We start from the raw sequence: 12,855 nt of genomic DNA, 5'->3' as shown, positions 1-12,855 counted from the left end.
ATGTATCCCAGCCACTAAAGCAATGATTAGCCAATAGTGGGTACACTATAAATGTTTGAATGGATGAAAAGCTACCTGCAACTGTAAAAATGTGAATTGGATGAATGAAGATAAAGAATTCTGCCAGGTGACATTCAGATTACATTATGGTTTGTATAAGAAAAGCAAGTTAGACTATGGTTTATGTAAGAAAAAACACAGATTACATATTGACTGTAAGAATACTTACAAAATATTGTTTGGTAATTCATTTATTCACTCATGCAAAATGAATTTGTGGTGAGGGCTTATAATAGGCTAGCAGGGGCTGGAGAAACCTCAGTAAACAAAACATACCAAGTCCCACTGTTAGGAACTTACATTCTGGCATTGAGGAATTAGTCAGGAAATAAAAGAGTTATGGAAACACCATAAAGTTGAGTGAAGGTAAAGAATGGTAAATGATGACAGATATCATGAAAACACTCCTCTGATTTTGGGATAGAAGTTGCATTTAGGTTTTCAAAGGTATTATGAACAGAATGAAGAATGGCATGCCGAAGCTTCTATGTTAGGTATTGGGAAGAAAGAGTGAAGAAGAGACATGTGGCTCATGAGGCTTATGCTTGACTTGTGCTAGAAGAAATTGTTTGGTTGATGTAAACCAAGATCCTTTATAATTCATTTTTCTTTAGAAGGATTCTCTTATATGTTACCTTTAGATTAATAGAAAACACCACATTTTAAAATAATAAAGTAGAAAGGGGACAGGATAGTACAATCTTTAGATGATAATACTTTGCATCCTTTTTTGAGTCAGCATCCAAAAATAACTACTGAGAACATTTTCAAAAAATTGTTACAATTGTCACGTCACAAAACCCCAAGTCCTTATGAAAATTGACACAAAACAAGATGATTTTATAGAAAGGAATTGGACAGTATAATGACATGTGAGTGTGTAAAGAATGAAATCAGATCAGTGTGAGTGGTGAATTTAGCCTTAGATGAGTATAAATAAACATCCCTTTAAAGCAATTCTTAGTGGAAGAAAAAGACATCAACCTTCCCTAAGTGTCACACCCAGTTTCTAGGAGAAGAATCTTATTTTATCCTAAGCTAAGGCTTAATTCTTTCTCTTTTCATGGTGTAAGAGATTAATTTGCATTAATTCCAGATTTCTGAAAGTTGTGTGTTGGGAATCATTGGCAAAGAAAATAGATTTTAATTAAGAGGAACTTTTTCATGTTTCACATATCCGTATCTCTGCAGGGGAGGCTTGTTGGTGGACCATACACCCTGCCTCTAAGCAGCGATCAGAAGGAGAAAAAGTACGAGTTGGAGATGACCTCATCTTAGTTAGCGTGTCCTCTGAAAGGTACTTGGTAAGTGTGGAAAGTAGGATCATGTATCTGGTGATATGCTAAATGACAAGTCAATAAAATGATCTCTTTAAGGTTTATATTGTAAATTGTCTACGAAAATTGCTTATAACCATTCCTCTATCTCTATTAGATTAATTATAAATAACTTCCTAAATGGAAGAATAATGTGATGTGGGTGCAAATATAGCTTATCAGGTTGTTCAGGCAGGCTTCCCTCATAACCTCGATACGCATGTTCATGATATTGATAGTACCTTTTAATAAATTCCTTTATTAATAGAATGTAAATGCAGTCTAATCAGGAATTAAAAATTCTATGGTCTTTATTTTGCACCTGATGAAAAGACTATATTAATGAGGTTGTGATTACCTATTCTGATATTTATGAAAGCAAATTATTATGTGAGGAACACATGCCATGTTAAGAAGGGAGAAATAGACAAAAGAAGAAATAGTTTGAAGTCTATCACTGACACTGCATTGTTTCAAAGAGTAGGGGCTGGAAATGGGAGAATGAAGAAAGAAGTTTGTGTTTAATCATGAAATGCTGTATTAGTCTGTTTTCACGCTGACGATAAAGACATACCCAAGACTGGGCAATTTACAAAAGAAAGAGGTTTGTTGGACTTACAGTCATGGTGGAAGGTGAAAGACACGTCTCATGTGGCAGCAGACAAGAGACGAGATCTTGTGCAGGGGAACTCCTCTTTTTAAAACCATTAGATCTCATGAGACTTATTCACTATCATGAGAACATGGGAAAGACTTGACCCCCATTATTTAGTTACCTCCCACCGGGTCCCTCCCACAACATGTGGGAATTCAAGATGAGATTCGGGTGGGGACACAGCCGAACCATATCAAATGCATTTTGAACTTTTGTGGTAAGGTCAATATGTATTTAATTTAACTTATTTAGTAAGTTGTAGTTTTGCCAGAGAATAGTCCAATACAGAAGTTTACAGTAAATTGAAATGAAGTAAGTTGAAATGAAGAGGTGAAGGATGCTAGAGCAAAATATTCATTTTAAGGTTGAAAAGTGACTAAATAAATATAAAATGGGGCATTGTAAATTTTATATGAATATTCACATGAAAAATCCCAGGCATCACAGTGTGTGATGATTGAAACAAAAATCTGAAATAGGGCATGTGGCGATTTAGCAGATACCGGGTTATAGAAAGTATTTTACCACTACCATAAATCAAAATGTAGTTCATATGTTACTGGTTTAGGATTAAGTAAGTAGTTGATACCCCCTTTGTTCTATAAACATGAAATAGGGTAAGTTTGGGGGTGTTGTAAGTCAGTTTTGGTTTACCAATACATTTAATTCCAGATTTGAAACATTTCTAGGAAGATTGGTTTGGTTTTGTTTCACTTGCCTTGTAGAAGAGGTAATAATGAAGACAAGGAAATGGTATAACAGTGTCTCATGTAACTGACAGAAACTATTAAATTAAATGGAGTGTCTGATGTTGCATAGCTATAGGGAGACCTGGAGCATTTCTCTACTTTTGTCCCTTAACCAATGTAGGTAGAAATAGTCACCATGCGAATTTCTAGGACAATACAGGTGTGCAGATTGTAAAATAAGCATTTATTAAGCCCTTGCTATATGCATGTGCTATGTATGTTAAGATGATGTATTTTGATCAGATATGCATTTTGAATTGTAGTTTTACCTGGAAACCAATAGCAGTAGAAATAATTCATGCACACTTTTAATATATAAATTATACACAGACTTTATTTTGATTTCGACATAACTATGAATTTTTTCTTGTTGTTGTTGTTGTTTTACAATTTGTACTTCCGCTGTGTATCAGAGTTTATTTGACAGGATGGCATCATTATGCACTGAAAAATGGAAAATTCAGACCTCACAGGGCCAGGACTTCTAACATCTATTCTACAACTAACTACGTGAGAAAGTCATCTAATTCTCTGAACTCTGGCTTTCTCATCTGTAAAAAATGAGGTTGATGCTAATAATCATACATAGTGCCAAGGTTATTGTGAAGAAGCAATGAGATAATGGATTTAAATATGGGCAGAATTAAAAAGCACTATACAAGTGAAAGCAATAATGATGATGATAAGTGAGGTTTACCTCCTATAGAAGGAAATAAACCTCATGATTAATTAAAACTTACAAGTGATTTCCAAACTACATTTTATTATTTTATTTTATTTTATTTTATTTATTTTTTGAGACAGGGTCTTGCCCTGTGGCCCAGGCTGGAGTACTGTGGCCATCATAGCTCACAGAAGCCTCAACCTCCTATTCTCCCCAGTCAGCCTCCCGAGTGGCTGGGACTACAGGCATGAGCCACACCTTGCCCAGCCTGTGCTACATAGCCAATTATTTATGTTCTCTTTCCTGGTAATCTTTTATATGGAGCTATAAGAGAGCAGCCAACCAGGTTGTTAAAATTTCACTTTCATTTGGTAATGAAGTCGTTGCTTTTATTGTTGATCTCTATGGACCTAGCATATAGCAGAAACAACAGGAAAGGCCAAGGACGCATCACTCATGCTTTCTAACCTCAAATAATTAGTGGAGAAAACAAATCAAACACATACAGAGCTGTATGAGGATATTGTAAGACAGTAAATACGCATTACAGTATAGCTTAGAGATGCTGAAGGACATTCCTATGGGTATAGAGATGGTGAATTATTATCTTACATTCCCACCATGGTGGATAGTAGCGGGTATATGAAGTACTATGGTGTGGATTCAAAGACTTATTTGGAGGACTCAGTGAAAAGGATCTAGAGAAACTGAAAGATCAAGAAGTGAGTTCGTGAAAGGACTTTGGGATAGGCAGAGGGAGTTGAAATAATCTATAGAATAAACCCTGAATAACTAAAGATGGGCTGTGTGTATATATATATACACACTTGCCTTGTAGAATACACAAATATATATATATTATAAATACGAAGTCTGGTGAGTATGAACCTGGGCTAATCATGTAACCTTTAGAAACCCTCAGTTCCTTCATCTGGAGTCTGGGGAATAATAAAGAACTTAACTCATAGGGGTGTCACGGGATTAAATCCTGGAATCCAACAAGGCTCGTAGTTCTGTGAATGGCACATAAAAATTATTTAGTAAGTTACTGTCACTATTTACTTGGGAGATTTGTGCCTGTTAAGAACGGTTAAAGAAGTTGGGCCTGGTAGCTTATGCCTGTAATCCCTGCACTTTGCGAGGCCAAGGCGGGTGGATCACTTTAGGCCAGGAGTTTAAGACCAGCATAGCCAAAAAGCAAGACCCTGTCTCTACTAAAAAAATATAAAAATTAGGCCAGGCGCGGTGGCTCATGCCTGTAATCCGAACACTCTGGAAGGCCAAGGCGGGTGGATCACCTGAGGTCAGGAGTTCAGGACCAGCCTGGCCAACATGGTGAAGCCCCGTCTCTACTAAAAATACAAAAATTGGCCAGGCGTGGTGGCAGGTGCCAGTAATCCCAGCTACTTGGGAGGCTGAGACAGGAGAATTGCTTCAACCCAGGAGGCAGATGTTGCAGTGAGCTGAGATCGCACCATTGCATTCCAGCCTGGGCGACAAGAGTGAAACTCCGTCTCAAAAGAAAAAAAAAAAAATGAGCTGGGCTTGGTGGTGCACACCTGTAATCCCAGCTATTCAGGAGGCTGAGGCAGGAAAATCGCTTGAACTGGGGAGGCGGAGGTTGCAATGAGCCGATATTGTGCCTCCTGCCACTGCACTCCAGCCTAGGTGACAGAACGAGACTCCGTCTCAAAAAAAAAAAAAAAAAAAAAAAAAGAATGCTTAAAGAAACAGCAGATATTTAACGAGAAGAAGAGATAGTTGGGAAAGAAACAGTGAAAGGAACGTTATAGGTGATATTAACTAAAGATCTATCACGTGAAAGCAAGGTTCATCTTCTGAGGAGATGCTGGTGTTGTTAAGTAAGTTTAACAATGTGTCTGATAACAAATTCGTTAAAACTAACTTCTAAAAATAAACATTTCCAGTCATTGATTTTACAACTCCTTAGTGATCAGTGTCTATTGACCGATGAGCGATTTTTCTTTCACTAACAGCGATGGTTAAGCTAAGATTAAACTAATAGTGCATGGGGTACACTAATACAACTATTACAACGCTAAATTGATGAAAGCTGGTTGAGAGGGTTGGTTTTCACCCTGTCCTCTGAGAACATGCCTTGTGGACAGAAGAGGATACTGTGGACGGCACCTGGGATCGCCGCACCGTTGTCTGCTTTATATGTTGAACACTGGGGCTCAATTCTGAGGTATAAAGTGTCTTAAGCTCTAAAAATGGTTGTAAACGCCTCACCCAGATAATGTCTTTTCTCATTTTTGCTGTTTTATATTCTGAGGTAAAAGGATATGTTAATCTTCTTTTCAAAAATATCCAAAAGGAAAGAATGTTTTTTGCTCATGGAAAATCTTATTTTCTTTTAAAGAAGGCCTTAGCAAAGCACCTTAAGAGAAATATACAATTTAAAATAGAAAAAACATGGCCAAGTAGATATTACTGACTGAATTTATTTCAAACTAAACAAAATGAAGCTTACAAAACAATTTTTTTCTGTGTGTTAGGTGTAAAAATCACTCCAGTAAGCCCAAATGTTTTCAATCTGTGGATTGGATTGTTTGCATTGGAAATGTAGATTTCCAACTGATTTTCTACTGATCAGGTTACTTAATGAAACAGGCCAAGTTTTTCGGATCTGTGAAAACATTGCCAAATAAACAACTGATTGAAAATATATTAGGAAAAGCAGAATGCTTATCTAAAGGGTGATGGAAAATGCTTAAGAGAAAGCTATTCTACAGTTCAAAAAATTTCTTTCTTTCTTACCCACCTCTAAATTTCTTTTTTTATTTTTTATTGTTTTTTTTAATTATACTTTAAGTTCTAGGGTACATGTGCACAACGTGCAGGATTGTTACTTATGTATACATGTGCCATGTTGGTGTGCTGCACCCATTATCTCGTCATTTACATTACGTATATCTCCTAATGTCATCCCTCCCCCCTCCCCCCACCCCACAACAGGCCCCGGTGTGTGATGTTCCCCTTCCTGTGTCTAAGTGTTCTCATTATTCAATTCCCACCTATGAGTGAGAACATTCGGTGTTTCGTTTTCTGTCGTTGCGATAGTTTGCTGAGAATGATGTTTTTAAATTTCTGATAAAAAATATAGATAATTATTGATTGCATAATAAATTGCTGAACTGCCTCAAGTTGTGTGAAAATAATGATAAAAGAGTGATCATAAATATTTTCAAGTGATTTATTATATGAACCAATTCATTTTTGATTAATTTGCCGTGAGCCTTTCTTTCCTCTGTGGCTCAGGTAATGGAACCATAAAATATTACATTTGGAAAGAACATCTATTTCTCAGCCCCTCATTTGTTTTTTTTTTTGTTTTTTTTTTTCAGAAGAAAAAACTGATGCCTGAGGAGTAATATGACTTGTTTACTTGTGTTTCCTGTCCTTATATGACAATTTGTTCAGAATGTTGCATCACCAGGGCCGAAGTACCTGAAAGTTTAATAAAAGATGAATAAATGAATGAATAATTGCATCAGATAAGGGTTCAGTTGAGAGATTCTTGGTACGAAGTTTTTGTACCATGGACTTCCATTGCAAATTGATAAAACTTATTGACCTCATCATAAAAATGGTGAAGTGCATAAAATAAATACGTAGGATAACAAAGGAAACTAAAGGTATTGAAGTATAGTCTGTGTACTCCAGCTAAAGAACTCCTGGAAGGTGATTTATCGTGTCCCTTCCATTTCTGAGATGTTGCACTTCTACGTGTAATGTCTTGTTACTCTTGGATCAGCAGTCTTGATTGACAACCCCTGCAACTACTCTGCATTCCAATCTAGATTTTTTTACATTTTCTTTTCTTTTTTCTTGGTTTATTATTTTTTTTTTTTTTTGAGACGGAGTCTTGCTCTGTCGCCCAGGCTGGAGTGCAGTGGCACGATCTCGGCTTGCTGCAAGCTCCACCTCCCGGGTTCACGCCATTTTCCTGCCTCAGCCTCCTGAGTAGCTGGGACTGTAGGTGCCTGCCACCACACCCGGATAATTTTTTATATTTTTAGTAGAGATGGGGCTTCACCGTGTTGGCCAGGATGGTCTCGATCTCCTGACCTCGTGATCCGCCCGCCTCGGCCTCCCAAAGTGCTGGGATTACAGGCGTGAGCCACCGCGCCCGGCCCTTCAATCTACATGTTTAAATACAATATTCTCTGAAGATTCATGTGCCTATTAGAGCTTTGAAAATCACTAATCCTGGTATCAAAGTGAGACCCGGGTGCCCAGAGATTGGTGCCCAAAGCCCTTGTACTGCTGTTGGTGGATTGGTGCTACTATATTTTTGTGTGAATCCTGCAGTGGTTACATATTTCAGCCTAAGGCCGACTTGGCTTTCATCCTCTGCCAGTGTCTGTTTTTGCTTTAAGGATAATTCATCTCAGTTTCAGTAATTGAAACTGTTGTTGCTTTCTGAATATTGCATACCACAAGCCTGATGTGATGTAGTTTTTACCCAGACTTCCCTTTGCTGTTTAAGCAGCAAAATTGGAAGCATTCAAATTAGAATATTTTCTTCAGAAGAGTAGACCTTATTTAGAGAACTTTATATGACTGTAATATGATCTTAAGGACATATTTGGGACCTTTTCCCACAGACTGAAATTTTCATACGCTTATGGTTCTCTCATATTTATTATTTATCTTCAGGCATAGATATGATTTGGAAATTGCCTTTTTAACTCCGTCACCTATTTTGTTACTGCTGTAAACTCCTTATTACCTAAAATCAAGGTCGTTGGTCTGGCGCCAGCCTTTGTCTGTGGACCTATCAGTCATTCCACCTCTTAGCATGTGCTGTCAGCCCCAAAGACAAAGCTCTCGGCTGTAATGTATGTCCCCGTATCTCCACCTTTGTGCTCACGCTCTTGTCTTCAACACATTCCCCTTATCACACATTCCCCTTCTCAGAACTTCTTAGAGGGCCAGGGGGCGCAGCCCACTTCTGATAGCAAAGTTTCTGGTATGTTAAAAATAAAAATCCCCAAATGGTTTACAAAAATTTTTGGTATGTTTTAAATATTTGCACATAGCACATTCACATTACTAATCTACATACTCAAATCCAATGTATGTAGACACTTGTTTGGGGACAGCAAATATATAAATGTGAGACACAGGCCAAGTGATCCTACTGGCTCCCTCAAAGCCCCCAACCCATGAGAAACTCTGCTCTCATTTTGTTGTCTGCAGTGTTCTCTTCTTACAATTCCTGTAGCACGTTGATTATGATTTACACAGCATTTTTAAAGGCTTTTTCCTACCTTCCATATCCATTTATTTATTTATTATTTTATTTTTTTTTGAGAAGTAGTCTCGCTCTTTTCGCCCAGGCCGCAGTGCAGTGGCGTGATCTCGGCTCACTGCAAGCTCTGCCTCCCGGGTTCACACCATTTTCCTGCCTCAGCCTCCCGAGTAACTGGGATTACAGGTGCCTGCCACCATGCCTGGCTAATTTTTTGTATTTTTAGTAGAGACAGGGTTTCACCATGTTAGCCAGGATGGTCTCAATCTCCTGACCTCGTGATCCACCTGCCTCGGTCTCCCATAGTGCTGTGATTACAGGCGTGAGCCACCACGCCCGGCCGTATGTATTTTTTAATTTAATTGGTACATAATTTATTTTATTGGTACAAAATATCACATGTAGCCCATAAATATGTATATATTTTACATATGCATATACATACACAAAATACACAAAATGCTGTACTTCAGTATATAAAAAGTGTTGTGTGTAATGTTTGAGGTGTTAGATATCTCAATTACCCTGATATGATCACTGCACACTGTATGCATGTATCAAAATATCACGTGATATGTTTATATACTGAGGTACAGCATTTTGTGTATGTATTTTACTCTATGAGATTACAAGCCCCCTTGGGGTGGAGAATGTGTACTATTAATATACATAGTACATTCAGTGAACCCATGATGAATTAACAAATGATGGTAATCTACTTATCATAATATTACATGAGCTTTCACTTGGTCACAGATATGAGCACGGGTATTTTGAATTATTTTCAGAGTTTGGTTAAAATCGGTGTCATTCACATGGATTTGTGTGTGTGTGTGCCTGTGCACGTGCTTTTTTTTACACTAAGTTATTGAAATACGAGTATTTATGGAATAGCTTAAAATGTGTGTTTTTATGTTTATGGTACTTTGATTTTGTGATTTTTGTTAGCTTCTCCACATGCATGTTTACTGGATAACATTGCCAGATGCTAGGAACACAGCTGTGAACCTGTGTCAGGTAGCTTCTAAAAGGGAAAAAGAAAATAAGCCCAAGAATTTCACTGTGTGATAATTGCTTTGAAGGGAAATATATTCTGCTTGTTTGTTAAAGCAGATGGGATATGATTTATTTGTAAACAATTAAACAGTTTTAACATACTGGAGAAGAAATTGAGTCAATAAAGGAATCTTAGCTGGGATTACAGCTAAGACTGTAAGAATGACAGATTGAAGTGAAGAAGAAATTGTACAAAAGCAGGCAGCTAGTTGAGGTTGAGGAGAGGAATAAGAGCAAATTATTGCCAAGTCTTATGTATCAACTGGTAAACTTTCAATCTTATTCATTGGAAAAATGACTGATAAACACTATGTGCATATCACAGTGTTAAAAGTTTCTTTGGTTTTATTTTTAAGAGAAAGAAAGTGAACGATCTCTTCTTGATGGTGACTTGAGAATAGTTATCTTTATGTTAAAGAGACCCTTAGGATGTTTAAAAGGCCTGTGGAGTACACCTAAGGTGACTACTTTAGGCGTGACTGATCTTCATGTAACAAAGATGGTCAAGATTTCTGGGAAATTTCTGGTCTGATTAAAGTCTGTGAAAACTTAGGCTGTCATCAGCATTGGCAAAGCATTGCAGAAACATTGCAGGGATATTGGCGATGTTTACTGAGAAGACTCCACGAAAACAGGTGGTTGCTGTATGTATGTTTGAAATTCTAGAGGCAGCCAAGTAATGATGAGTAAAATAAGCAAGGCATATGGCTGTACTCATAATTTTGTTTTTCTTAGTTAACATTTGATAATTCAGTCTTATGGCTCTAAAAGATATTAAGTATGTTTTATTTTAATGTGTCTCTATTTTTAAGAAGGAAAATCTGAAATGTGCTAGTATCTGAATTTCGGAAGAAATGTAGCCTGGTTTTAGATAGCTGTTAGGAAATATTGCCATCTAATGGCTTTTGCATCAAATTGCAGATAACAGTTCCTGAAGGACTCCATAAAAGACCCCATAAGATGCCTAAGGACTTCATAAAATGAAGACTCCGTAAACTTGGTCCAATAGATTTCACTTACTTCATCATCAAAAAGCTGTCAGAGTGTGATATGTAGAAAACCTAATTATAATTTTAAGTGCTCATTTTGTTCATCAATCATCGTTAAAACAAAAATAGTATCTTGTTACAAATAAACTTATTTAGTGTATTCATTTATGCATATTTTGATTATTGACTTAAGTCAGTAACTGTTAGAATGAAGTTTAAAAATCCCTAAATTCAGAGAGGAACTTCTTTTCTTCTGACTAGTTTTTTGATTCTTGAATGACAGGTTGAAACAGATGTTCTCTATGAACATAACCAAATCAGCAAAGTTAAGTTTGCATTGCTAGAAGCACTTACATGTTACAGCTTACCAGAGCCTGAAGTGATGCCTCCTTTTGCCTCTTGATACAGCACTTGTCTTATGGCAACGGCAGCTTACACGTGGATGCCGCTTTCCAGCAGACTCTCTGGAGCGTGGCCCCAATCAGCTCAGGAAGTGAGGCAGCCCAAGGTAAAAACTCCACTTCAATTAGAGGGCCTGTCCTTGCTGCAAAGTTGACAGTCATCTTTGGAATTGTAATAATGAGCTGATTGTTAATTAGAGCTTTTTGTCTGTGTCTAAATATTCTGTAATGCAGATACCTGACATTTGAGGATCTTGTTTAAATTGCTATTTTAACAGTGAAGCTTGGGTGAAGATTAATCTTCCCTTATTTTTATGCTACTGTCAGCTTTAGTTTATTTGTGTATGCTTTATGTGATAGCTTCCTATGGGTTGTTTTCTTCAATTTTTTGACCTCAGAGTATTGCCTGGTTGGACTAATGTCAAGATTTCTTATTTTCTGAGGTCATGCCTTATAGCTGGAATACGAATTTTACAAAGGAGCGGGGTTTCCTAGGGAAATATCTGTATGTGTTCTGGTTATTCCAACTTACATAGGTTCACATCTGATTCTAAATGTGTTTGTATGTTTAACAGAGGATTTTATGTGTCTGAGGTCATGCTTTTAGTGGGAATATCCCTAACTGTGGGACTCGGGCACCGAGGACTCAGAGGGAACAGCAGGCACTGTCTATCTCTGTGACCTTGGCCAGGTCGTTAAGACTCACTAGACTTCAGTTTCTTTACGAAAGTAGAAGATTGGACCAGATGATCTGTCTGGCTATCAGCATCTGACACTGACAGTCCAGACCTGAATGATTTTTAATCCTTACAGGGTATCTCATTGGTGGTGATGTCCTCAGGTTGCTGCATGGACACATGGACGAGTGTCTCACTGTCCCTTCAGGAGAACATGGTGAAGAGCAGCGGAGGTTAGTACCTGAGCTCATTGCTTTGAGACTTGCACTCTTTTGCCTTGATGTAATGTTTTAAAAACTAGGGATCTATTCGTTCAGGCCAGTAGCATCATAAAAGATGGGCTACTGACATTCATTGATTCACTGAAGTGATCCATTTGTTGCCCCCTCTTAGCTTTTTCTCATGTTATATTTCTATTACCTACCAACAGAAGAACTGAAAATTTTTGTATAATTAAAACATATTAAGAAACACTGAACAAAATTAACGAAGTGAGAAGAGTGACCACATTGCATTAAACTACTTAGAACTTCATTAAATGCTCATTAGTTTTGATTAATTTTCTTTTTAGAGTGTTTAATCTCAAACTCAGTTTTGAAGTCAGAGTTCTCAAATTGCGTACAATTTTAGGACCCTTTGCTATGACCTCTTATTTATTGATACAGATGATAGAATTGATCACTTTCTCTCATATTTAATCTGATATAATACCTCTCTCATGTTAATTTATTTGGCACTGGGACAAGATTACAATAGTATGAATCTACTGAGAAAAGTGCACAAATATTACAAAACCATAAAAATATTTAGAATAGTTTGCTACTGCTCTACCTTACAAATTAATCAATGAATGTAGTGAGATGAATATGTAAATAAGAGATTGCAGTGAGAGAAGGCACTACGTGGATGGTTTGTTACGTATCTTTAAATCTTTTAGTGGACATTTTTCATATTAACATGGACACTTAGGTAACTATTAGTTAATAATTATTTATTTTTATAATTGAATA

At 37.1% G+C, this 12,855-nt stretch overlaps 1 protein-coding gene across 22 annotated transcripts in view; it reads left to right on the top strand.

The window, feature by feature from the left end:
- The window catches only part of RYR2 (ryanodine receptor 2), a 788,912-nt gene that overhangs the window by 326,501 nt on the left and 449,556 nt on the right, over positions 1-12,855 (top strand). For all 22 annotated transcript variants that reach the window (XM_063790296.1, XM_063790294.1, XM_063790292.1 and 19 more), the window contains 3 exons: positions 1,252-1,364; positions 11,176-11,275; positions 11,982-12,078. In XM_063790296.1, the coding sequence (XP_063646366.1) occupies positions 1,252-1,364; positions 11,176-11,275; positions 11,982-12,078 (310 nt within the window). The remainder of the gene's footprint in view (positions 1-1,251; positions 1,365-11,175; positions 11,276-11,981; positions 12,079-12,855) is intronic.

This window comes from Pan troglodytes, chromosome 1, assembly GCF_028858775.2.
Source record: "Pan troglodytes isolate AG18354 chromosome 1, NHGRI_mPanTro3-v2.0_pri, whole genome shotgun sequence".
Lineage (NCBI taxonomy): Eukaryota > Metazoa > Chordata > Mammalia > Primates > Hominidae > Pan > Pan troglodytes.
Note: the sequence above shows the minus strand (reverse complement) of the source record. Positions and strands in the feature narration are given on the sequence as shown.